The sequence below is a fragment of the Triturus cristatus genome, chromosome 2_2 (assembly GCF_964204655.1).
Source record: "Triturus cristatus chromosome 2_2, aTriCri1.1, whole genome shotgun sequence".
In the NCBI taxonomy this organism is placed as follows: domain Eukaryota; kingdom Metazoa; phylum Chordata; class Amphibia; order Caudata; family Salamandridae; genus Triturus; species Triturus cristatus.
Genome location: NC_140582.1, coordinates 1,056,569,298 through 1,056,595,719, shown reverse-complemented (window position 1 = coordinate 1,056,595,719; position 26,422 = coordinate 1,056,569,298). Strand labels below are relative to the sequence as shown.

The following is a 26,422-nucleotide window of genomic DNA, read 5'->3' as shown; positions in this document are numbered from 1 at the left end:
GCTGATAATCTGATTTGACACAAGCATCCCCTCACGCAAAGTCTCTAGAAAGTCCTCTTTCTTGTCGCGAGGCAGCAGCTCCGCGTACTGCTGGAGAGACTCCCTTATGGCACGGTCGTAGCGCCCCAACAGAGCCCCAGCACTTACCGCCTTCATGGTGGTAGAAGCCGTCCCACAGACCTTTCTGCCCACCGAGTCCAGCCAACGGCTATCCTTATAAGGCGGCACTGTCGAGGAAGGAGTGGTAGCATGCTGCTTCCTTGCCGCCGTCACAATGACAAGAGTCCGGTTTCAGGTCCATCCTCAGAAAGGTAGGGTCCGATTCCGGCGCCCGATACTTCTTCAGGAGCCTTGAGGGGGCTGGTTTCGTCACTGCCGGAGTGAGGAACAACTCCGTAGCAGGCTCCACCAATCCCGGCACTAGTGGCAGCAGGGGGCGAGGCAGGTGCTTCTTGTGCAGCGTCCCGAAGATCACGGACGTCGTAGGTGTTGGCACCGTCACCGTGATCCCCAGCTTGGCCGCATCCCTCAGTAGCACCTCCTGGAAGGAGACTATATCGTCGACAGGCGATACTCCCGTCGCCGGCGTGTCCAACAGCGTCGGAGAGTAGTCCCTGGCAGACGATTGGGTGCGGGATCTGGCTCTGCGCCTCCTGCTGCGTCGCCCAGATGTCGATGACGACCGTCCACGGCTCCGTGATCTTCCTCTCCGTCCAGAGCGGGAGCGCGATCTGGGCTCAACCTGGTTCCGCGGCCTTGGAGTTCTCTTCGCCGGCGTCGGATACCTAGGCAACGACACTGACGGGGCCACAGGTGGGCCCAACGGTGTGTGAGGAGGAGGCGGAATAGGAGGAGGCGGAATAGGAGGAGGCGGAATAGGAGGAGGCGGAATAGGAGGCACAGGAGGCGGAATAGGAGGCACAGGAGGCGGAATAGGAGGCACAGGAGGCGGAATAGGAGGCACAGGAGGCGGAATAGGAGGCACAGGAGGCGGAATAGGAGGCACAGGAGGCGGAATAGGAGGCACAGGAGGCGGAATAGGAGGCACAGGAGGCGGCGGAGGCACAGGAGGCGGCGGAGGCACAGGAGGCGGCGGAGGCACAGGAGGCGGCGGAGGCACAGGAGGCGGCGGAGGCACAGGAGGCGGCGGAGGCACAGGAGGCGGCGGAGGCACAGGAGGCGGCGGAGGCACAGGAGGCGGCGGAGGCACAGGAGGCGGCGGAGGCACAGGAGGCGGCGGAGGCACAGGAGGCGGCGGAGGCACAGGAGGCGGCGGAGGCACAGGAGGCGGCGGAGGCACAGGAGGCGGCGGAGGCACAGGAGGCGGCGGAGGCACAGGAGGCGGAATAGGAGGAGGCGGCGGCGGAGGCACAGGAGGCGGCATAGGAGGAGGAGGAGGCGGCATAGGAGGAAGAGGAGGCGGCATAGGAGGAGGAGGAGGAGGAGGAGGCGGCATAGGAGGAAGAGGAGGAGGAGGAGGAGGCGGCATAGGAGGAAGAGGAGGCGGCATAGGAGGAAGAGGAGGAGGAGGAGGAGGCGGCATAGGAGGAAGAGGAGGCGGCATAGGAGGAAGAGGAGGAGGAGGAGGAGGCATAGGAGGAGGAGGAGGAGGAGGCGGCATAGGAGGAGGAGGAGGCGGCATAGGAGGAGGAGGAGGCGGCATAGGAGGAGGAGGAGGAGGAGGCGGCATAGGAGGAGGAGGAGGAGGAGGCGGCATAGGAGGAGGAGGAGGAGGAGGCGGCATAGGAGGAGGAGGAGGAGGCGGCATAGGAGGAGGAGGAGGCATAGGAGGAGGAGGCGGCATAGGAGGCGGCATAGGAGGAGGAGGCGGCATAGGAGGAGGAGGAGGAGGAGGAGGCATAGGAGGAGGAGGAGGAGGAGGAGGAGGCGGCATAGGAGGAGGAGGAGGAGGAGGCGGCATAGGAGGAGGAGGAGGAGGAGGAGGCGGAGGAGGAGGAGGAGGCGGCATAGGAGGAGGAGGAGGCGGCATAGGAGGAGGAGGAGGCATAGGAGGAGGCGGCATAGGAGGAGGAGGAGGCGGCATAGGAGGAGGAGGAGGCGGCATAGGAGGAGGAGGAGGAGGCGGCATAGGAGGAGGAGGCGGCATAGGAGGAGGAGGAGGAGGCGGCATAGGAGGAGGAGGAGGCGGAGGAGGAGGAGGCGGCATAGGAGGAGGAGGAGGAGGAGGAGGCGGCATAGGAGGAGGAGGAGGAGGAGGCGGCATAGGAGGAGGAGGAGGAGGAGGCGGCATAGGAGGAGGAGGAGGAGGAGGCGGCATAGGAGGAGGAGGAGGAGGAGGCGGCATAGGAGGAGGAGGAGGCGGCATAGGAGGAGGCGGCATAGGAGGAGGAGGAGGAGGCGGCATAGGAGGAGGAGGAGGCGGCATAGGAGGAGGAGGAGGAGGCATAGGAGGAGGAGGCATAGGAGGAGGAGGAGGCATAGGAGGAGGAGGAGGCATAGGAGGAGGAGGAGGCATAGGAGGAGGAGGCGGCATAGGAGGCGGCATAGGAGGCGGCATAGGAGGCGGCATAGGAGGAGGAGGAGGAGGCGGCATAGGAGGAGGAGGAGGAGGCGGCATAGGAGGAGGAGGAGGAGGAGGAGGCGGCATAGGAGGAGGAGGAGGAGGAGGAGGCGGCATAGGAGGAGGAGGAGGAGGAGGAGGAGGCATAGGAGGAGGAGGAGGCGGCGGAGGAGGCATAGGAGGAGGAGGAGGCGGCGGAGGAGGAGGAGGCGGCATAGGAGGAGGAGGAGGAGGCATAGGAGGAGGAGGAGGAGGAGGCATAGGAGGAGGAGGAGGAGGCGGCATAGGAGGAGGAGGAGGAGGCGGCATAGGAGGAGGAGGAGGAGGAGACATAGGAGGAGGAGGAGACATAGGAGGAGGAGGAGGACATAGGAGGAGGAGGAGGAGGAGGACATAGGAGGAGGAGGAGGAGGAGGACATAGGAGGAGGAGGAGGAGGAGGACATAGGAGGAGGAGGAGGAGGACATAGGAGGAGGAGGAGGAGGACATAGGAGGAGGAGGACATAGGAGGAGGAGGAGGACATAGGAGGAGGAGGAGGCATAGGAGGAGGAGGAGGCGGCGTAGGGATCCGTGGTGAGGCCCCTCGACGCCGTAGTCGACGCAGACGGCAAATGGGGACGTTTGCGGAGCTTCCTGCCCCTGGGGAACCCCCAGGGGCCTCAGCATGGGCAGAATCAGCCCGTCCTGACCTACCTTGTGCCCTCAGCCTTCTGTCCTCCAGGCCTAGGAACCTGATCTTCAACCTTTCTCTCAGGGTCCTGGCTGAGAAAGATTGGCAAAAGTCACACTCCTCTGGAACATGGGACTGGGGAAGGCAGACTATGCACACCCTGTGTGGGTCCGACCTGGCCTTCTTTCTCTCGCACTCTGGGCACTTGTCAAACAAGCCAGGCATGTTGACAACACAGAGCACACACAAGAAGGAAGGCAACAAGGTACTTAATAAGCACTTGAAGTGAACAAATCCAAATAAACCCTTGAAAAGGGAGAGCTCAATGCTCCAGGGTCCTGCTAGCAGGAGCCGGAAAAAAGAACTGAAAGTAAAAGGGACCTGCTGTGCATTCTGGGATACTGGAAAAGTTCTGGAAAGTTTTCTTAAAGGCACAGTATCCTGTTCTGAGCCACATAATGGCAGCCTATGGGGCTTATCTGTCCATTCCTTCCTCTCTATCATTCCAGAGGCTTTTGCTGGTAGAGGCAGGTTTTTCTCTGTGGAAAAAGCTGGGCAGGCAGGCAGTTTGTGGATGTTGGTGGAATTTTCTAGTTGAAGTACTGGACAGTGTAGCCTGTGGATATAGGCTGCATTATCTGTCTTTGAATTCTCTCTTAAGTGTAGATGCAGGTCTGCATGGCTTGACAACTTAGATTATTTTTATTGCTCCGGGGTCCACGCACATGGGCGGGACTATTCACTAGATTATGACTATACACAGAGATCCCCTACTACAGAACGGTACTTGTTTTCTTGGTTGGTCTTTAAAATCATAAAGGAAACAATCATTCTTTTGTTTCCATAGGAAGTGGAAAACGTTGTGTAGCCCTCTCCATAAGAAGGTGAAAACCTCTTATGTCAACAGGAGGAGAGTCGACAGGAGCAGGAGTTGAAGGTGACAGAGTCTGAATTTAGTATTCATCCCATTCAGTGAAGAGTGATCTGTCATCCAATCCTCCTTCCTCTCTATCGTCAGAGATGTGAGCATCCTGAGAGTGATGCGAAGGTACAGGAGAATGTGGCCTGGGGACCTCAAAGCGGATTACGATTGAGGCACAGGTGTATGTGGTACAGAAGAAGCCGATTCAGACGGAGGGAAAAGGCAATAGTAATCATCCAACATGTACTGCAGCTTGTTTAAAAGAGCCAAAGGCATTTGGGCCGTAGGAACTGGAGCTGGAAGAACCGTCTCCGGACAAAATTCGTCATCTTGATCCACATCTTGGTACTTAACGAGGAGTTCAGAAGGGCTCCTGGCGGTACGAAACCCATCTCCCTCATCTGACTTCATCCTCCTCTTCAGAATCCAGTATTTGTTCAGGTAACCTAAGAGGAACCTTAGCAGGAGAGATTGTGATTGGAGAAAGCATCCCCAATGAAGATCCACGTCTTTGTAGTAGTAAAGACGTCGCTGTCAACGGAGGCAATTGTATAAATGGTGTCGTAGACTGTGTAGAATATACTGCAGGCGTAGACGAAGACCAAACCTGAAGACCCGTACATGAAGACAGTGGTAACGTCGACGAGGCAACCGTCGACGAAGTAGTCGTCGACGAGGCGGGCGTCGATTGAGTCATCGTCGACGATACGCTTTTAATCTTCGAAGGAGCATCGACGGTAGATTTAATCTTTCGTCGACGGAACGGGTTAGACTGAGACGGATACCAGAGTCTATGGCGAAGACGCAGACATCATCTGTGGCTTCGGCGACGAGAAGGTTGCAGTCGACGTAGTCGTAGCAGCGATGGAAGGCTAGTCTTCGAGCTAGTCGACGAGGGACCCAGTTTGAGGTAAATCCTTCTCAGAAACCTGCTTTAAAGATTGAGACTTCGCAATCTTTCTCGGGGCGTAGAAGGCATAGTTTTACTCTTGGAAGGTAAGAGCCTTTTTTGAAGTAGAAGGCAACTCAGCACTCTTGGAGGTATGCGGTTTCTTCGACACCTTAGCACCAAGAGAAGATAAATCGGTGTCAGCAATCCTCTTACTAGAGGACGAAGTCTGGACAGAGGCAATACTCCCAACTTCAAATAAGGGATTATCCTGATCTTTAATCTTCTGTAGCCACAGTAGTAGACACCACTCTCTGTCCCTCAGTCTTTTGTGGGAAAGTTATGCAGATCTTGCAGTTTCTCGTCTGGTGGTCAGGATACAGGTAGTAAATGCACTTCTTGTGGGGATCTTCTGAAAACAGCCAGAGCTTCCCACAAGATCGAAAGATTTATTTGAAGAAGACATCCTAACAGAAAAAGTTTCCAAAGAAAACTGAGAAGAACTGAGCAGAGCTCAGGGAGACTCCCTTCACACGACATGCAGTAGAAAATCTGAGAGCCTGAGCCTCTGAGGAGAACCTTCTGGGTGGTACTGTCACCTGATTGGCTGTAGTTTGGACTATATATAATGACTTGGACGAGTCATGAAAGTGGAGGATTTTTTCCTTTTGATTTCTGGGCTACTTTACTTCCTGGTTCTAGGTTACCTATGATATGGTTTCTATATGCATATATATTGCTATTTTTATGTACCGTGGGACTCCCACTCCGACGACTGGGAATGATTCAGGCATGTGAATCTATGAAAGATACCCCAATACTGGAGAAGTACTTGCCCTCTGTCGCTCGATAACATTGTAGGCGTTGGAAGAAGGCGAATGGGCCTGTCTTGGGACAGAAGTTCCTGGAACCAATATTGTCTTGGCCAACGGGGTGCAATCAGTATTAAACGGCAACCCTCCAGCTTCATCTTGCGGAGCACTTTCTGAATCAATGGTATTGGGGGGGGAAAAGCATAAGCACAAATGCCTGACCAACGCATGGACAGGGCATTCCCTCTTGATCCCCGTTGAGGGAACCTGCTGGCATAGTATCGGCATTTGTTGTCCCTCGTTGCGAATAGGTCCAGAGCATGTCTGCCCCAAGCCTGGAACACTGTGCGCTTGCTCCTGCTCTAGCTTCCACTCGTGCTCAGCGTGTCTGCCAGGGTATTGTGGAAACCCCCCCCCCCCACCCCCCACCCGACATGTTTGGCTCAGTGTTTCTTGTGGAATGTGACCCACTCCCAGAATTTGAGCCTCCTTCGAGAGTGTAGCTGATTTTGTTCCTCCCTGCTTGTTGATGTAATACATGCTGGTCGTATTGTCGGTACGGACCAGCACAGATTATCCCGCGATCCTTGGGAGAAACGCTTGCAGAGACAGAAAGATGACGCGGAGCTCCAGACTGTTGATATGCTGTTGTCTTTGAACTGAAGACCATCTTCCTTGAATCTGCAAATCCTGCAGATAACCTCCCCATCCTTCCATGGAGGCATCGGTCATTAAAACGAAGTCTGGAATGGTCTGTAGAAAAGTGAGGCCTTGGGTTATATTCGTCGTCTGTGACCACCAACGCGCGGTGTGATCCTGATAGTATCGTCGAACGAACCTATGGCCTGTTGCCATTGAAGGTGCAGTTCCTCCTGAAGAGGTCTCATTTTGAGCCGTGCTAAGGGAATGAGATGCATCGCTGAAGAGCACATTCCGCGGAGCAAAGCAAACATTCGGACTGAAATTGACTTTTTGCAATTAGCTTTGCCAACTTTTGAAGACGCAGCTGGCGGTCGTGCGACAAGAATGCTTTGCACTGGACCCGTGTCTAACCGTGCTCCGAGAAAAGGTACGACTTGGAGAGGGCGTAATTGCGTTTTGCTCTCGTTGAGGGTCAGTCCCAGAGAAGCGAATAGATGTAAACATTCTTCTGTGGCAACCTTGGTATCTTGTTCTGAAGGACCTTTAATCAGCCAATTGTCTAAATAAGGGAATACTTGTATTCCTCGGGATCTCAATTATGGCGCTACTGGAGCCAAGCACTTCGTGAAGATTCTTGGAGCCAATTTCAGCCCAAAAGGGATCACTTTGAACTGAGAGTGGACGCCAGCCACTGTAAAATCGAAGATATTTGCGATGTTTGGGGTGTATAGGTATGTGGAAGTAAGAGTCTTCCATATCCAGAGAAACCATAAAATCTCCTTTGTTTAAACAACTTAAAATCTCGGCAAGCAAGACCATTCGGAAACTTTGTTTCTTGAGAAACTTGTTTAACTTGCGGAGGTCTAAAATTGGTCACCATTCCCATGACTTCTTTTTGATCAGGAAAAAACGAGAATAGAAACCTTTTCTTTTGAGATGATGGAACCTTCTTGATGGCATTTTTGAGGAGCATCGTAAAGGCTTCCTTGAATAATAAGTGAAGACGAGGGGGACCCTTGGGCGGTTTGATTAATTAGAGGGTGTGGCCGTTGGTTACTAGGTCTAGAACCAATCGATCTGACGTGATTTGCCACTTGTGAATAAAAGCTGAAATCTTCCCACCCACGGGTAAGGAGGGTATATGGCTGGCGCCCTGTGGAGATTACAGCTTCCTGCTAGTGTCTGCCTGGATTTTGTGATCTCTTCCGACCACCTTGATGAGAGAAACTAGCCGTGGACGATTGGCGGTATGAGGACTGGCTGTAGGGCTGTCTATAGTGTGATTGATACTGCCTGTTTGGCTGGTTTTGGTATCCTCCTCTTGATTAAAAACCACGCCCTCTTGCTCCTCTGAAATTTCCCCGCCTGTACTGAAGGGTACCCAATGATAATGCGGTATCCGTGTCAGTCTTTATGGCTAAGAGGGCCTCATCAATGTGCTTCCCGAACAAAGACTCTCAGTCATAAGCCATGTCCAGAATCTTTGTTTGTACCTCAGGCCTGAAAGTGGTGGCCTTAAGCCATCCCTGGCGTCGAAGCAAGCGGACGGAAGTTGGTGTTTAGTATGTCCAAAGCGCAGTCTATAGTTTGATGCGACATGTTCCCCTTCCTGCAGAATCTTTCTTGCCTCTTGCCTCTTGCCTACGGTCTTCTGGAATGAGGTCAATGAAACTCGCCATGTCTGACCACATTTGACGGTCATAACGTCCGATAATGGCTAGAGAATTGGCAGGTCTGATAGAGGCCGCTTCTATGGTAGAGAACTTTTTGCCTATAAGGTCCAGATGACGTCCTTCCTTATCAGGTGGTGTGGTGATAGGTGTTGCAGGATTCTTAGATCGCTGTTGGGCAGCCTGTGAAATCACCGAATTAGGACGTGGGTGACCAATGAGGCAAGATGGGCTGTTGGCAGGGGCACGATATTTCTCTATGCGCTGAAGTACCGCCGGAATAGATGCAGGCGTTTATGATTTTTACCCCTTCATTCCAAATATAGTTTATTATAGGCACAGCTCATGATTTTCCTGGACTCTTCCTTGAAATCATGAAGGAAACATTCTGTCTGCTCGACTGTTACTGGCAGTTGAAATCTGGCTGCAGCCCATTGCATTAAATTATGGAAGCCCCCGATGTCCTCAGGTGGCGAATCAAATGGCAGAGGAAGAGGCGGAGAAGGCCTTGGAATTACGTAGTCATCCCAGGGGTCCGGAATATTAGCATTGTCAGGTAGTTCACCCTCTTCAGCCTCTTCTTGGGAGGAGGTAGTGTCATTTTGCACCCCTTCCGTTTGACCTGAAGCAGGGACAGGTGTAACAGGAACTTCAGGTTGAGTCAATGGAACAGGAACCACCGCTGGTATGGGTGGGTTCTCTGGAACTGTCTGCTGTGGGGGAACCTTTGTTGGTAATCCGCCAGCATGGCTTGTAAATCCTGAATGAGCGTTGGAGGGAGGAGACTCATTTCCCTCTGGCGTCCTTCCCGATGATGGAATCTATGATGTGGAATAATAATATTTTCTTGATAATATTGCTCCTGGTAGTCGTCATCCTGACACTTGATATTTAATTCAGAAGGGTGGTGAGCTGTACCAAAGGGTCCTTCATCATCTTCATCCTCAGTCATCATTTTCAGTGTAAGTGTCTAGGAGATGTGAAGGCATAAGTGGTGAGATCTTGCTGTAATCTTGTTGTCTTTGAAAAGTCTTAAGCTGGTAAAAACCCGATGACCTAGGCGTTGAATGCGCAGATAGAGCTAACCCAGCAGAAACTGTGGATTGAGCAGGTAAATCCTTCGTCGACGGGGCTCTTTGTCGACGGGGCTCTCTATTTCTACCAAGAAACCAGTTCGAGGAGTCGTCAATGAGAAAGTTGAAATCACCATCGACGTCGAGCTAATCGATGGTACCGTCGACGGTTTCTTGGTAGAAATAGAGATTCTTGTAGACAGAATAGGCGATTGAATGGCCGTAGTTGAAATAGTAGCCGTAGATGAGGCAGAAGAAGAAGTCACAGCGATAGTAGATGAAGTAGTCACCGTGACAGATATAATATGGCTTTTACTTACAGTTTTTGAAGTGAATGCCTTTTTTGAGTCCTTGCCTGCTGTGGATGACGGAGACAGCGTTGACCCAGAGGAACGTTTTGGTGACCTCTGAAGGGTCAGAAACATCATGGGATGATTTCAAAGGTTTTCTCCCCTCACCTGAAGAGCTGTCATGGGATCTGGCTCTTTTGCTGGAAGTAGATGCTCTGTCATCCTCTTCAGCCGAAGAAGATTTGTAGCCACAAGAGCAGTCTTGCATCTCTATCCCGAATGGTTTGGGTAGGGAAGGTAAGGCAAATCTTGCAATTTTTTGCCTCATGTTTGGGATGAAGGCAATAAATACAGTCCTTATGTTGGTCATCCACATGAACCCTCTTTTTATCACCGGTCCTGCAGGGTTTGAAAAGAGCTTTCCTGTCAGACATTCTGAAAAAAAAAAATTAGAAGAACTGAGTGGTACTCAGGGAGACTCCGTTTCACATGACGTGCTGTGAAAATCTGAGGAGGACTGCCTCTGCTGGGACGGTTCTAGAGGGTGCTGGTAGCAGATTCGTTAGAACCAATTTTTGTTTTCTTTACTATAATGATGTAGATAGGCTACTAAGATGTAGGCCTTGGGCTTTTTCTTTTAGCCTACTACGTTATTTACTTTTGGCACTACTTTTGTATTTACCGTGGGACTCCCGCATATGAATCTATGAAAGATAACCCAATACTGGATAAAGTGTCTTTTTTGTATGGTCACCCCCACACTTTTCTCCAATGATGATGGTTTTGACTCTGAAAGGGCTCCGGAGCTGACTAACTAGGCTCCTTAAAATATGAACGGTGAATTGGTAACCCCAATAGGCAAGGAATATAACCCCCTTATAAGTAACTGGTAAGTGGTACCAGTGGTACCCAGGGCATGGGAGTTAAAGTGAGTCACCAGGGCCTGCAGCACTGACTGTGCCACCCTAAGTGACCCAAGTAAAGAGATGACCGCAGTTCAAGAGAGGACTACTGGAGCCGTGCAAACTGCTCAAACTCTACTTCGCCCATACCATGAGTGGCAAGGTCACAGCACTATTTTTAATACATGCCCATCACCCCTAAGGTAGGCCTCTTGAGCCCAGAGGCAGGGTGCATTATACTAAAGGTGTGGACATATAAGTGCACGCTTATATGTCCCTATAGTAGGCTCCATACATCAGGAGCTACTATAGGTGTTCAGTGGGCCACAAGATAAGGTTGCTAGCTCCATTACAGTCCCTTAAGTTTAGTATCAAACAACTGGTCTCAAACATGATCTTTTTCTCAAGTCTGATTTAATGTGACATGCACCAGTGTCACAGAGGTTGCCCCCCTGGTTACCCCCAGCCTTTCCTGTGCACTGGCTGACAGCCTGTAGCTGCCAAGACAGGAATCTGACCTACTGCCAAGAGGTGTGAACTCTCCGGAGGCAGAAACAAAGATCTACCTGGGTGGGAGGTAGCACATCAAGTCAGTGAGCTTAAAAGCCTTCACCGCCTCCAATATGGAACCAGGCTTCCTCCTAGAGTAAGAAAAAGTATACCCCCTGCTCCAGGTACATTTGCAACACGGGCAGGTGGGAAAATTAGGTAGTCAGGAGGTGTACACCCTTAGAAGAGTAGCCACACCCCACGTTGGGCTACTGGGTCTGTACAGCCGAAGAATGGATCAGCCATTTTTGAAAATGGCAGAATAGAGGCTTCTGGGTAAAAAAGGTGGCACCATCCATAGGAAGTGGTCCACTCCGGGGAGTATTTGCTGCTGGGGCTTGTAGCCTATTGGCTACCAGCACTAACACCCTGAATGCCCCTAAATCCAGGATTTAAGGGGCTCCCCTAACACAAGACACTCAGATCTGCTTGAGTTGCGACCAAAGATAGACGCATGACTGCAACTCCAGGACCTGCACAAAGCAAAGGCGCAATACTCTGCACCTGTGGCTCCCACCCTGTAACTGCATGACCATGACTCGTCATGGACCAGAGATCAGCTTGAAAGGAGAAAGAAGCCTCTCTGCAAGCCAAAGGCAACTCCAGAATGCCCTTGTAATCTCGGTACTAGTCCCCGGCAGCCCACAGGCAAATCGCTCTTGGAGCCAAGGAATCATTGGCTATTGGGCCCACTGAGGGATCGCCTAAAAGTAAATAGTACAATGCATTGTGGCCAGCACCACTCTGCACCTGAATCCTATGAGCGAGGTAAAATTCAACTCTGTCGGAGCCTGGTCCAGGGACCTGCATCACATTACCCTTCCAGTGGTTTCCACTGGACTCGACCTGCAAGTGACAGAGTGTCACTAGTGTGTTTTCACATTGAGTGCAACATTGTTTAGCAGGATTTAAATGCACTGATTTTTTTTTTTAATCCATAACTCTGGTTATACTCAGATTGTCTTTGTGTTGCTGTCTAAGTGTATATAAAAATCTACTTAATTTTTATAAATTGACAACTCCCCAAAAAATCTGATACCAATCACTTACTGTCCATGTTGGTTCTCTGAAATACTTAACACATGTTGCTCTATTAAAGCGTGCCTGCTCTGTTCCTCTCTACCAGGACTGAGCTAGGGATTTATTAGTGTGACTCCGAAGGACCTGTTTGGGTTAGCGTGAAGGTATCGCATAGTGAAGCCTAACCAGCCTCAGTAAGTAATACCCCACTTTCCTACAGTCTGGGTTTAGACCACCACCCAAATCTGTAACCAGGTTAAAAAGGTGTCAATGGAGATATATTAAGGAGTATGAACAAGATATCTTTGATATTGCTGGGTACAACAAGAGCGCAAAGACCTACCTTCCTCTCCTTCCATGTGTTTAATCAAAACAAGTTTTGCAGGTACACCCTAGAACTGTCTGACCAACAAGTAGACTGGTTTTGCCTTGGACAATGGTAAGATGGTGCTAGTGTGCTGTCCCGGTGACAAACATTGAGACTGACCTGTGCCACTGCTACCTTAGATGAAGTACTGGAATACTCTATGCGTTCTACCACCTGCCTTTACTTTCCCATGCTGCAAAGTGTTCCATCTGAGCACACTTCCCAACATCAATACACTAATATTTGAGCCAGCAGAGAGTAAAGACACTTAACTATTAATTGAGATAGTTCTACAAACTTCAGCCAGAAAATCAAACACATTACGTCCTTTGCTTATTGCCTCAAAATTAATTTCAAGCTCGTTTCAGTCCCAATTTTGGCAATCTCACTTACTATATAATGAATGGTGACATGTTGAAAAAATATAATTTAAAGCCCCAGGGGCCATGACTTATGTCATAAGCGTTCTCCAAAACATTTCTCTCTTCATTTGCCGATTCAATCTTATATGATAAGTAAAGATGGAATTACAACATATAAATGCTTTCACATATGATAATAAACTGCCAAACATGTCCTGGAAAGCCTGCAAAAAAGGTAATATTTAATTTTGATTTAAGACATTCAACAAAAAAAAAAGGTAGAAAGTGCAGTCATGCAATTCATAATTCAGTTATGTACAACACAAAGACCCCTTTCCAAAAATATACAGATCATGAATGAAAGATTCGTTGATCACATGATTTCTGCAGACTATGGGCCAATAAAATATTATACATAGTACTCCAACCTTTAAGTTTAGGTCAAAATAGTTTCTTCTATTACATAATGTGTACTAAACTGTAAAAGAAAGGAAAAAAGTTGTAAGTATCATCTTGACCTTACCGTGAGGGAAAGGCTTTTCTTGGGTTGTGTTTGAGTCGGAGCTGGTTGGGCTACTTGTGGTGCTGGTGCTGCAGGTGCTGTGACTGGAGGAGTTGTAGGTGTTAAGGGTGATGTAGGTGTAACAGCAGAAGCAGATGTAGGAGGATTTGAATTGCTGTTATACATTGGCGTTCTTTGCTTAAACTGAGTAGGCAGAGTACTGTTTGCAGCAGTAGGATCTTCTGGCTGCCTATTAGCTTGTAATGCCTCCCGCACTGATCCAGCTGTGGACAAAGTTCAAGTAAAACATGGTTTAATAATGAAAGTAAAACTAAATCCGCAACATAGCAACCAAAAAATGGAAAATGCTACTAACTCTAAAACACCTGTTCGTATACAGTAGTGCAGGTGAGATGATGCGTGGAGTGTGACTGAAAATTGAGGTGCAGCAGCACAGATTAAATATCACGGATGGGTAGAGTTGCAGTCACCAAGGTGGTGTTTTTGCCTCTATGCCTGTACGTGGTTCAAAATTCACTGTATCCCCCTGCATGTGGGGGGTGTTCCATAAGCTGAATTCCCTTCCGATCTCGCTCACCTGGAAAGGAACGGACTAGAGTATCGCACCTAACGTGGATGAGGGGGTATGAAGACAGGGGGCTTAGTGTGCTGAATGTGGATTATTATTATGCCTCTGACATGCAGCATGCAGCGAATTGGATGGAAGAGGAGGGTAATTGGGAGAAGGAACTCCTAGCAGGGTTGGTGGAAGGGAACAAGCTCCCTGCATAGCTGATGGTGGGTACTGGGGTGTCCTGTGATGTGCACTACGTTGTGAGACAGACGGCGGTGGTGGTGGTGTGGCACAGGGTGGTGATTAAGAGGGCTCCTTTTCATCGGGAACTGTCAATATGGATCTTGGCTCCATTTCACCAGAAGGTAGAGGCTATGTTTTACTACACTTGGCGTGAGGGTGGCTGCAAGTTAGTGAAGGATCTGTAGTATCCAATGAGGCTTATGTCATTTAATGAAGCTAAGGATCAGTTTCCCTTAGGCCAGAGGCACTTTCTACATTATGCGGGTGTGTCTAACACGGTGATGGTTCTTTGGTAGTCGTATTCTGCGGCTTCAGCTGCCTCTGCCACATTGGATGTGATATTGACGCTGGGGTCAGGCAACTTCATTTCATTAATTTATAAGGCACTGCAGGCAGATATGATTAGGGGGCCACTGAGGGTGTGGAACACTTGGGAGGTAGATGTGGGAACCCCTATTTCAGATGTGAACTGGGCTCGGACGTGTGATTTATTCAAGACACTGTCCAGTAACGCCCGGTAAAAATTATTTTACTGTAACTTCATGCATCGCATCTGGTGACTCCTGTGGGCCTGAATAAAATTAATCCTGGGCACAACTTCAAGTGTTCCCGTTGCGCAGCATGGGAGGCAGATCTTATGCATTTAGCATGGGGCTGCTGGCATGCGAGTGTCTTCTGGGAGAGGGTACTTGTATGGTTTAACCAAACTGCCCCCCCTGACCAGTGATCACATGCCTCAGCTGTGCTTGCTGGGTCATCCAGTCTTCCCCAAGAAGCGTAAAATGACAATCCGTTTCATGCAACTGGCACTTGTGCTGGTGAGGAGACGAGTTGCAATCACTTGGATGGGGGTTAGGGCTCCATAGGAGGAGCTTTGGGTTATAGAGGTCTCAGAATGGGCTTTGGCAGGGGAAACTCAAAAGCTTAGCGTCAGATCTGATGCCAGACTTCCTGCTGACTTGGAGGCTTGGGGTTTGCTCTGTCAAAAGATTTTGGACCAGAAGAGAGGCAAGGCGGGGGACGATCCCCCAGGTAGTCAGTGTTTGTGGGGAGGGGGGGGGGGGGGGGATAAGGCTGTGTCTGGGTGTTAAGAACTGAATGCATTTGCTTTGTGAAGTTTACAATAATGATGGAATGTGTCTTGTCTCCCCTAATGTATCTTCTTGCTGTAATGTGGAAATTGATGTGGGTCTCTGCGCATTGTACTCCGCCTTGAATTGCTGCTTTGTTGCTAGTTGTCATTTTACAAAATGACAAAAGTTATAGATCTGCAAGAGGCAAACACATCTGATCACATGCAAATATACAGCCCTAAATGCTACAAACGGTGTAAGTAGTATTTTACACTCATAGCATGCATGGCTGTAAAAACATTCTTCGCATACTCTGTATAGCAGTATACCCCAAGCAGCAGTGGCTAGTATGTGTAGGATGCAGATGTATCAACGTTCTTAAAACTAGAGCTTGCAGACGGACCAAGATGTCCACAGTTTTTTCGTAAATGTGTGCGAAGTTAAGCAGGTGGCCGCTTTGCAAACACTGGCTAAGGGGATGTTGCATAGGAAGGCGAAAGCATGAACCTTTATTTAGTGCAGTGCATCCTAGAAGGGGCCTGAAGGGCCCTCTTTGCCTTGAAGTTACCAGTATGAATGCATTAGATAATCTACCTGGCTATGCCAGCCCCTTGTGGGGTTTAGCAAACGAGATAAACTGGTGTGATTTGAATGATTTGGTCTGGTTTACGAAGTGCATTAGGGACCTCTTGCGTGCAATATTCTTTCTGCCACAGAATCGACTGGGACGACAACTGATTGCTCTATGGTTGGTTTACGATGAAAGGACAACACTAACTTCAGGTTAGTTCTAAGAGCCCAATTCCTGTGGACCTGAATGAAAGGTTCCTGAATGGCAAGTGCTAGCAACTCACTGATGTGCTTTGGCGAGCCGATAGCCAGAAGGCGGCCACGTTCCACGAAAGCAACTGCAGAGGGCATAAGTGCATGGACTCTAATGTTAAGGTCCCAGACTGGAGCAGGTACAGGAGGTTGGGTAGGCATGTGGGCAGTGGGGTGCTAAAGCTGAGTGATTCAAGGGAAAAGACTGGACTGAATTTGAAGATTAAATACCAACATATGTAACAATGCATAATGTTCCATTTACCTTGCTGTGACTCAGAACTTGGAATATAAGATGAAGATGGCACCACACTAGGGGTTGCTGGTAAGTAACTGGTTGAGGGAAGAGCGGTTTCGTTGTTCAAGGAACCAAATTTCTGTAAAGAGTGAAAACATTTATGTTTTGAAGACACAAAGTGCATCGTTATACAACAGATACCAAGCTAAATCGCAAACAATATGAAGCATTTAAAGAGTGGATCCGTAGGTGAAATTATAATTACCGGCCAAAAATACATTACTGCCAATCACAACACAAAATACAATTCAAATTCCCTCTCTCAAGTGCATTACATCTATATGAAACACATCCTACAGAGCACTACTGCTCCAAATTAGTCTACATAATAGTATGCCTACTTGTCTGAAAGCCTGGCTGAAGATGACTGAATTGCCAGAAACCGGTCCTAGGAAGCTTGTTTCCGGTCCAGGGAAGGCATGGCTTGGCAGTTCGGGCTGGACTGTTCCCATGAGGCACAGGGTCAGACCGATTTGCATATGGCCATGTCTGAACTGGGGTGGCAGAGTGGGCTAAAGAACGGTGATGGATCAAACCCAGATCTGTTGACTGGGTGTGTTTGATTGATCTGATGCTCCGTCCATCACCACCCCATTTTGTACTACTTGTCTGAAATCAGCAGACTCAATATCTTCTAATTCTAGAGCAACAATGAGGTAGGAAACTTAGCCACTGAGACAATGATAAAGGCAGCGGCATTCTACGGCAGCAAAAATATTAGGAAACTATAATTCAGAGAAAGCATTTTAGGACTTAGCTATTCAACAACCACTGGTGCTCTCTTAAGACATGCCTGCTTAGCTTGTTTCACATGGTATTCAGAAAGCTTTGAAGATGACTATGAAATCGAGATCGACCCAGACGTTTACAACAAATAAGACTGCCTATAAAAGGACATGGCTTTTGCTACTCAGTGTTGTAGGTTTTTTTCTGTTTGGGTCATGGACTTCAATATTAAATGTAGCTTACTTTGTCCAGCATGCTTTTTAATCCCCGGCACCGAAAATAGTATTTTCCTTTAACTGTCAATTCAAGTAACAGACCTGCCAAGGAGGCATTCCTTAACCAATGTGTGGGTGAGATGATAATATTGGAGTTTCAATTGAAGTGGCTACAACATCGCGACCACTAGAAACAGAACCCACGGAGAGGGGGATAAGTCAAGCCCCGGAAAGAGTAAAATCCAGTATTTTAAAGGAGTACGACAATTGCCAATGGAAGGCAGGAATCAGCAAGTCCCAAGCAGCAAGAGGTCGAGGTGCCAGAGGCGCCGAGCAGGGCGTAAAGCAGCAAGGAAATATACAAAACCTCAAGGGAATGACTACAAGGGGCAAAACAGCAACAAAATGAACACCCTCAGGGTATTGAACCTTTCTAATTTTTTACTGACTAATGAACAAATTGATGTGCTTTCTCTAGAAGTGACTTTTTGTCCGACTAGAAATATTAATTATACAGAAATTAGGATTGATCTATTCTTTTTCACACGTTAATTAAAATTTAAAAAGTGGCATGCTAATAAGCTGAGACAGATGGTACAGACAACTACGGATAAGGAACCCATATTATCAATTGGTGATATTGAGACACTGCATACACTAAGAACTGGGAGCTGACAAATGGGTGGACGACCCTTTGGTCAGCTTAGCACAAGAAGTGGTAATTGATGAATCTTGTGACAGTGGTTTCAAACCTAAATCTGTATGTTTGCCCCAATTGTACAACAAATCAATAGAGGTGTTTTAGAAAGGGGTATTGAAAGAATTTAAAACATTGGCGAAACACAAACCCCAGTTCAATAGCAACCTTACTAAAAAACAACAAACAGCTATTAAACAATTGCAGGACAACAGGTCCATAGTAATTAAAAAAGCAGATAAAGGAGGGAACGTAGTTATATGGCTCCTCACCATGTACCAGGAAGAAGACAACTTAATGATAAAGAGAGTTATGTGAAAAGTGACAGACTATGCTATGAAAAAAGTAATGACGCATATAGAAACAATTTGGACAAATGGAAAAGTGAAAATTTGATCACTAGTTACGAGTACAAGTACTTATATTGCAAATTTCCCAAACTACCAGCAATGTATTTACCAAAAATACATAACAAAGATGTTCCACCAGGACGTCCTATTGTTTCTTCCATTGGAAGTACGTTTGAAAACACCTCGAAATACATGGATCATTTTTTAAGACCATATCTGCAAGCATTGCCTTTGCATGTAAAAGATACGGGGCATTTTTTGAGAATGATTGATATCATTTGGGAAAAAGATATGCTACTATTAACACTAGACGTTAACAGCCTTTATACCTGCATACCCCATGAATTAGGCTTAGAAGCCTGCAGGTATTACTTAAAAGACCGACCTGTATGTTCTTATGCACACAGATGTTACTTAACATGATGTCAACTTACCTTAAAAAATTTTTTTTCATTTATGATCATGTGATCTACTGTCAGGCCCGGCGATGGGAACTTTCTTCGCGCCATTTAAGCTGCAAATCTGATGTGTGTGTGTGTACGCACTAATATGCCCTTGTCAACTGGTATATATTGGCAGTACTATTAACCAAGTCAAGCTGCGTATTTTAGAACACATGCGTGCCATAGCAAACGAGGACAGGCAATACCCCATCGCCCGGCATTTTAAAGAATGCCATAATAAAGACATGTTTGATAAGATATTGTGCCCTTGACAGAATTGGCATCTCTGAGTGAGGAGGAAATAGGATCCAAGAGTTACGTAGATTAGAATCAAGTTTGATAATAAAGTACGAGACCATGTATCCGGGGAGCATCAATAAAGATGAAGAGCTAACAGTTCATCTCGGCTGAGATGTAACTAAACCAGATCATTGAAATTTAATGAATTTTCTTTTGATGTAATGAAATTCGACGAGTTGCCTCTTGTAAATGATGTTTGTGTTGTTTTTAACAGTAGGTAAGAGACCATTTTATTGATGGGTGCACTTGGTTTTATTTTGTAGGAGACTGAGTGTATGCCTTGTGAAGAATTGCAGATTAAGCCACATGAAATGGTGTTATTGAATGAACTGGAAATATGTTTTTTTTTCTTTTAATATTAGCCCACTAGGGCAGAATTGAAATGAGCTGATGACAATGTGATAATTGCGAGTTCACCCACTTTGGTAGAATTGTTCCACAAAACATTAGGCGTTCAATTGGAGCACTAGTGCGATTTATAAAGTGAGATTCGTCCACTTGGACAATAGATGTGTTAAATTAAAAAATTTAATTTGAATTCTCATTTTGTTTTCATTACTTTGAAAAGGATTTAAGGTTGTGGACTTATGCACAAATGCTCAGGATATTGATATTGTGAAAATAGGTATTATCCAGCATAAAATAACCATTACAAAATGGTGGCCGTGGTAGTCACACAGTAAAGGCAGCAATGTTGTCCTTTTTAGGTCTCGGCTAGCGAAGGCTGCGCTTGCACAGTCTCGCTTGCGAGATTTAATATTAGGAGTGGGGCTTTAACCCGCCCCTTTTTTTTACCTCTTCTCCATTGGCTGGCCTCTGAAATACTGGTCAGCTATTGGAGAAGAGCATTGTCTCTCCAAACAAGCCCCGTCTTTTTCGGATTCGGGGGCGTGTTTTTTACTTTCTTTCTCTCCTCTGGAATATAAACATTCCAGCCAATGGCGAGAGGAGAGAAAGAAATCACGCCCCCGAATCCAAAAACGCCGCTGCGTTTCTCCGAGGCATTTCTGCTGGACCTCGGAGAAAGGCGGTGGTGTTAATGGCGTCCTCTCCCCCTGCTGTCGACTCCCGTGTTCGGCTGCTGCTCTGGTCTCCTCCCCCCCACCCCCCCTGTCCTCTCAGGCTGGCCCAGCGTGGGGCCCCCGGGGGGACTTTTGTGCGCGGCAATTGGTTAAAGATATACGGCACTTGTTTTACTCGGTTCGCACAACATACTGCTTTTGGAAATGCCGTGAATTTCACAGTTTTCTATTCCTGAAGCACGAAGCTTCTCGTTCACACTCTCTAGCTCTGGAAATGCGCTCTAGTCTTTACTCTCCTATACTCACGTCCGTATACAAGCTAGAAGTTACTTCCAGGTCCCTGCTACTGCGTTCAGACTACACTTCCCAGGACTCTCCACGGCCGCGTGCTGCTGGTACCTCCAGCAGATGTGAGTACCGGGTTGTTTTTACTCCTCCGGTTCTGCTGCCTGCTACCCTCCAAGATGCCGATGAAGGGGCGCTTCCCGATCCGCTGCACCCTAGCCTACCTGCAGGAGGGCAAGATAGTCTTCAAGAGCTCGGTGAAGGTCATAACCGTCAATTACAACACGCACGGGGAGCGTGCGGTGGGCGCCAGGTAAGACTACTAGCATCGGGGGAGTGAGATAACTGTCTCACCAACAGGGGGGCGGTTGGTGCTGGACCTTGGAGAACAAAGTGCCACTGCATCTCTCTATGCAGCGTTCCCTGATGCACTGTAATTTTGCAGAAACTGGTGGATTTTAGAATGAGATACCCTCTAAGAATTTTCCTATTGGCCGTTCGAATTTGATTGAAGTAGTTTTAGAGTTTGGAATCTTGAACTGTGTAAAAGTTCTTTTTTTTTTTGTTTTCAAAAACCTTTATTCAGCATAATTTGCAGTACACAGCAGAATGCCTACAACCATAAGTGGCCGGCAGCGTGTTCTAAGAAAGGAAAGGCAGTGGTGTACACAGCGGTTCGTCTACAACCCGATACGGGCCGGCCGCGTCACAGTGATCACACATGTACAGTATAATAGCCTATCGGGAATTGCAGCCTTAACACCTAAACAAACACCCAAACGAACCCCGCCTCGCTAACCTCACAGTGAGAGTAACCCAAAAGAGGGGTCGACACTTTGCAGCGCCTCATTAAGCATCTAGAGTGCATGAGTCCAGTCCTAGCCGCTTGGGGAAAGGGGGGGGGGGGGGGGGGGTTCAGGCTCACCCGGCAGCAGTGGGTTCGACAACAAGTATGTCTTCAAGGGTCCCCATATGTCCCGGGGCCGGGATGAAGACGGCAGAAGATCAGAGTACAGGGCCAGCTGGTCTTGCCAAAGAATCAATGTCTGTAACCAATCTTTGAATTTCGGTGCCCTCCCTCTGACCCACCTGCAGGCCACCCTCCACTTGGCGAGAAGGAAACAGACCGAGGCAAACCTCCTATGTGCCACAGGGAGCTTCTCAGTGTAACCCAGGACGCCCATCAGTGGGGACAGTGGCAATGGGGTCCCCAGCATCTTCCCAACGGCATCAAATACCTGTGTCCAATAGTCGTGTAGGGCCGGGCAACTCCAGGCCAAATGCAGCACGTCGGCTCGCAGCCCAAACCGCTTCAGACGAGCGGGCGTGTAGTAGTACCTCTGCACATATTTAAAGTGCATGATGCGCAATCGGGCGCTCGCGGACACCCTCTCTGTCTGCGCACAACAATAGTGCCATTCCTGGTCCGATATTTCCTGACCCAGGTCCTGGGACCAGCGAGCTCGAGCAGCACCCTGCGGCGCGCCAACTTCAGCATATGATTTATACAAAGTGGAGACCAAGTGGGACGCGGTCTGTGCCCCCAAGAGAAGATGGATCTGGGGGAGCACCGGCGGCTCCTGCGGGTACCCCGGGGTGTAGGCTCGCATTCCCTCGCGCAAGCGCGCATATCAGAAGGTTTCCATAGCATCAGGGGGAGGCTCCTGACATAGCTGTTTGAGAGTGACAAACGTCCCGTTAGGGTAGATGTCGCCCCACGCGCTGATCCCACGCCGTTTCTGAAGTTTGTGGAAGACGCCCTCCCGGAGGAGGGACAGCTGTGGGTGATACACCAGCGGCATCCGGGGGGAGTAGATCACCGGGGCCTGCAGTTTATTCGCAATCCAGCCCCAAGCTCGCACCGTACATTCTATGTTTGTGGGTTCCCGCATGCGCGGCGAGACGCGCTGTAGGAGCGCACCCTCCAGCGGGACAGGGTCAGCCAGCCAGTGCTCCACAGCCATGTGGGCCGTGTATTTCGGCCCTTTGAACCAGTAATGGGCATAGTGCGCCTGAGCCAGTGTGTCCCACCTTATCCGTGGCTGCTTGCCACCCCACACAAGGCGCAAAAGAGCCGTGTGTAGCGTAGAAAAGAAAGTGTGACCCGGGAAGTAGGGTATATTCAGGAAGTAGTAAAGGAACTTGGGCAACGAGATTCGATCAGCGATGGAGAGAGGCATGGCTACCCATCGAGTGATCGTGTCAGAGAGCGAGTCCATGGCGCGCCCATAGTTGTCGCGGAGCACTTCCTCTCGGTCCAGATTAACATTCACCCCAGGGTATCGGACAGTGTCAGTGCACCACTCTAGCGGAAAATCCAGCTCAAAGGGGGTCACCGCCGTAGTGAGCGGGAGTATTTGAGACTTAGCCCAGTTGATCCGTACGCCAGACAGCCCACCAAAGCGAACGAACACCCGCAGCAGCAGGTTCAGATTATGTTTCGGGTCCTTGACATAGAGGGTGACATCGGCATAAAGCGAGATCAGGATGGGGCGCAGCAGGCACCGCAGCGCCTTCTCCTGATGGTATTGGCGTACTTTCGCCGCCAGCGGCTCCATAGCCAGTGCGAACAATAGCGGCGAGAGCGGGCAGCCCTGCCTGGTGCCGCGCGTCAGCAGGAAGGGTCTAGAGAGGAGGCCGTTAATTTGTACCCTAGCCGCCGGGGCAGCGTAGATAAGCTGTATCCAAGCCGAGAAGCCCACCGGGAAACCCATGTTGCGCAGGACAGCGTGCAAGTAAGCCCACTCTACAGAGTCAAACGCCTTGGTGGCGCCCAGAAACACGGCCGCCAAGGGCGACTGCGGGTCCACCTGCTGTATGATCAAAAAAAGGGTACGGAGGCTGTGGACCTCCCGGGGATAAATCCCGTTTGGTCTGGCAGGATCAGCCCCTCCATCAGGAGGTTCAACCGGTTGGCCAGCAGCTTGGTAAGTATTTTGCTGTCCACGTTAATAAGGAACAGGGGCCGATACGAGTCACACCTGTCAGGCGGCTTACCCGGCTTCAGGATTGATATAATAAGGGCGTCTCTCATTGTAGGCGGTAGCTCCAGAGCCTCCGCATAAACAGTCTGTAGGATGGGGCCGAGTACGTCAAAATACAGCTTATAAAAGTCGCTCGGGAGGCCATCCGGCCCAGGTGCCGTCCCAGATCGCAGCTGGAAAACAGCTTCCCTCAGTTCATCATTGGTGAATGGCGCACAGAGGAATTCTCTCTGGTTATCAGCCAGATACCCTAGGGTGATGTCACCAAAAAAAGAAGGGAGGTCCGCTTCGTTGATGCCCTTGGAGCGATACAAGTCGGCATAGAAGTCGGGGAAGGTCTGGAGAATCAAGGCCCCATCTTTGTGGGTGTTGCACTCACCATCCCTCACCTCCAGGACGTGATTGGCGTGTCTCGGCAGTCGGATGTCCTGCGCCAAGTCTCTGCCGGGCCTGCCACCCTCCCCGTGGCGCCTTGCCTGAGCATACTTCCCCCTGAACTTCATCTCTCTGTCAGCTGTATCAGCGTATTCAGTCATCAGATCTCTCAGCTTGGCTCTACCCTCCCCGTCGCCCCGCCGCCAAATATCTGCCTCCAGCCTCTTCAAGTCATCCTCCAGTCGACGGAGCCGTTGACGTAGATCCCTTAGTACCCCAAAACTCTTAGCCATACAGACACCCCGTATAGTCACTTTAAATGCTTCCCAAAGCATGCTGACACGCTGCACCGACCCCTTGTTCCAATCAAAAAAGTCGGTTATGGCTTCCTCCAGTTCTGTCTTAAAGACCTCGTCTAATAGGGCTTCCGGCGCTAGTCGCCAACTCCTGGAGCCCGCCAAAGAGCCCGGGATAGTCAGAGTGAGGCAGACCGGAGAGTGGTCAGAAAGTGTGCGGGCCAGGTGGTCAACCGCCCGCACCCAGGTGCAGACCCCCCCCCCCCCTAGACCCCAGCCAGTAGTCCAACCTTGACCACGAGGCATGCACAGTGGAGTGGAAGGTCCCCTCTCTCGCCGCTACATGCCTGTATCTCCACAGATCCACTAGTCCCTCGCCTTCAAGGAGACCCCGCAGCGCCCCCTGACTACGCATGTAATGCTGAGGCAAGTGTGTAGACCGGTCACTGGCCGGATCACTGACCGTGTTGAAATCTCCCGCCCAAAGCACATGAGTGGCGCCCACCTCCAATATCTTCCCCCACAGAGCGTTCAGGACATCAGGACTGTCAGTGTTGGGCCCGTAGTAACCAACAATGATCACCGAGTGTGTACCCAGAGTGCCCCACAGCATGCAGTATCTGCCCTCGCCATCGCTTCGCATCCCGCCACACCTGAAGGGCGTCCCTCGCTTAATCAGGATGGCTGTACCCCTTGCGTATGTGGAATATGCCGAACACACCCAGTGGGCGGCCCACCTGTTCCCGAAGGTTGGAGGGCAGCGGGGGTCAGTGTGCGTTTCCTGGAGGGCAGCTATACTAATGTCGTGTCTCTCAAGGTAAGAAAGGATCTGTCGTTTCTTCCTGGGATCGCGCAGGCCTCGCACATTCCATGACAGGAGCTTGATCACGGCTCTATGAGTCCCCTCCATAAGGCATGAAAGACTGCAAAGATGCATGACGCCGCAGGTCGCGGCCCCGGTAGCTCACCCACCCGAACCCAGCAATGCAAGACGGACATGATTTCAGCAGTGCACCACGGCGTGAACTCCCATACACTACAGGGCACTGTGCACAACAGCCAACTCTCGAGTTCCCGTGAGGTTCTCCTGGCGGTACCCCCCCTCCCACTCCCCCCACAACAGCGCCCCAATCGCGCCGGAATCCCAAAACCCTCCCCCCTCCCTTATACCATGAAACATATGCAGCCTAGAAACAGATAGTGTACCAAACTCTTGTAAACTGTTTATACGTATGTACAGGGGACCGCCCTTAGGGGGGCGCTGGCGTGCCTCTCAAACCCTCGCGTCCCGCAGAACCGCGGAACTTCCTAGGCCTCTCCTTTGGATCGGAGGTGGGAGAGACCCAGGTTGGAGGGTGCCCAACCTAAAGAGGAAAGACCCCTGCAAGCTCAGTTCAAAGGTGTCCGTAGGTCTGGGCAGCAATACCATTACCAGTAAAGGCCGCACACTATCGCAGCAGCAGCCAGACCCACACACACCACACAGTTCGACACCAGGCATAGTCACTTATCTGGCGGTGGCAACACAGGCACAGGAGCGCCTCCTCTCAACCTCAGGCGCGACGTGCAGCAGGAGCAGTCACCATCATGGGGCACGATCAGAGCCATCAAAGCGTGTCCAAGGGGCCAGCCCCCCCCATCAGCGCAACAGTGTGTCAACAGCCCGCTTCGAAGCAGGTCGTCGTCGCCCGCGGCAGCGGGCAGCTGTAGTCAGTCATCCCCCGGTGGAGACCGTTGGCCGGCGCAGTTCCCTTTGTTGGCATGGTCAGGGGAGGCCCGGCGGAGAGACCCCAGGAACTCCTCCGCCTGCTGTGGGTTTGTGCAAAGGATCGTGCGGTCGCGGTATTTAATCCGTAGCTTAGCCGGGTAAAGCAGGGTGTATTCGATGTTTTCTTTGCGCAGCTTTTGCTTCACCTGGATGTATTTCGGCCTTGCTTCTTGCACCGCCATGGTGAAGTCAGGGTATATGGAAAATGAGTTGCCCTCAAATTGCAAATTCAGGATGTCCTGCGCCTTCCTCAGGGCGGCGTCGCGGTCACGGTAATTGAGCAGCCTGGCGACTATGGGTCTAGGCGGGGCGCCCTCCAGTGGTCGGGGTCCCAAGGGTCTATGTGCGCGTTCGACAATTAGGTGCGCCGAGAAGGAGGATGCTCCCATAGTGGAGGTCAGGAGCCGCTAAACGTAATCATCCATGCGCCCCGTGGCCGTGGTCTCCGGAATACCTATCAGGCGAATGTTATTCCTGCGACTGCGCGCTTCCATGTCCTCGTTTTTGGCGGCAATCACCTTGAGCAGCCTGTCCATTTGCGACACCTGGGTGGCCATCGCCGCAGAGGTATCTTCAGTGGCCGAGATCCGTTTCTCCGCCTCCTTAAGCTGCTCCTCATGCTTGTCCACTTTCAACACTAAGAAGTCGAGCCGCGTGTTCTTAGTGTCCATTTTCCCTGAGAGGGCGTTAAGGCTTTGTTGCATCGCTATGAGCATAGTTTTCAGTTCGTCGCTGGGGTTGGGCTCAGGCCGGGTCGTC

The 26,422-nt window shown here is 50.0% G+C and overlaps 1 protein-coding gene across 2 annotated transcripts in view; it reads right to left on the bottom strand.

Moving 5' to 3' along the window:
• NELFA (negative elongation factor complex member A) overlaps positions 1-26,422 on the bottom strand; it is a 305,468-nt gene that overhangs the window by 92,268 nt on the left and 186,778 nt on the right. For both annotated transcript variants that reach the window (XM_085642556.1, XM_085642557.1), the window contains 2 exons: positions 16,170-16,281; positions 13,214-13,476 (listed from right to left, as the gene is read on the bottom strand). In XM_085642556.1, coding sequence (XP_085498682.1) covers positions 13,214-13,476; positions 16,170-16,281 — 375 coding nt within the window. The remainder of the gene's footprint in view (positions 1-13,213; positions 13,477-16,169; positions 16,282-26,422) is intronic.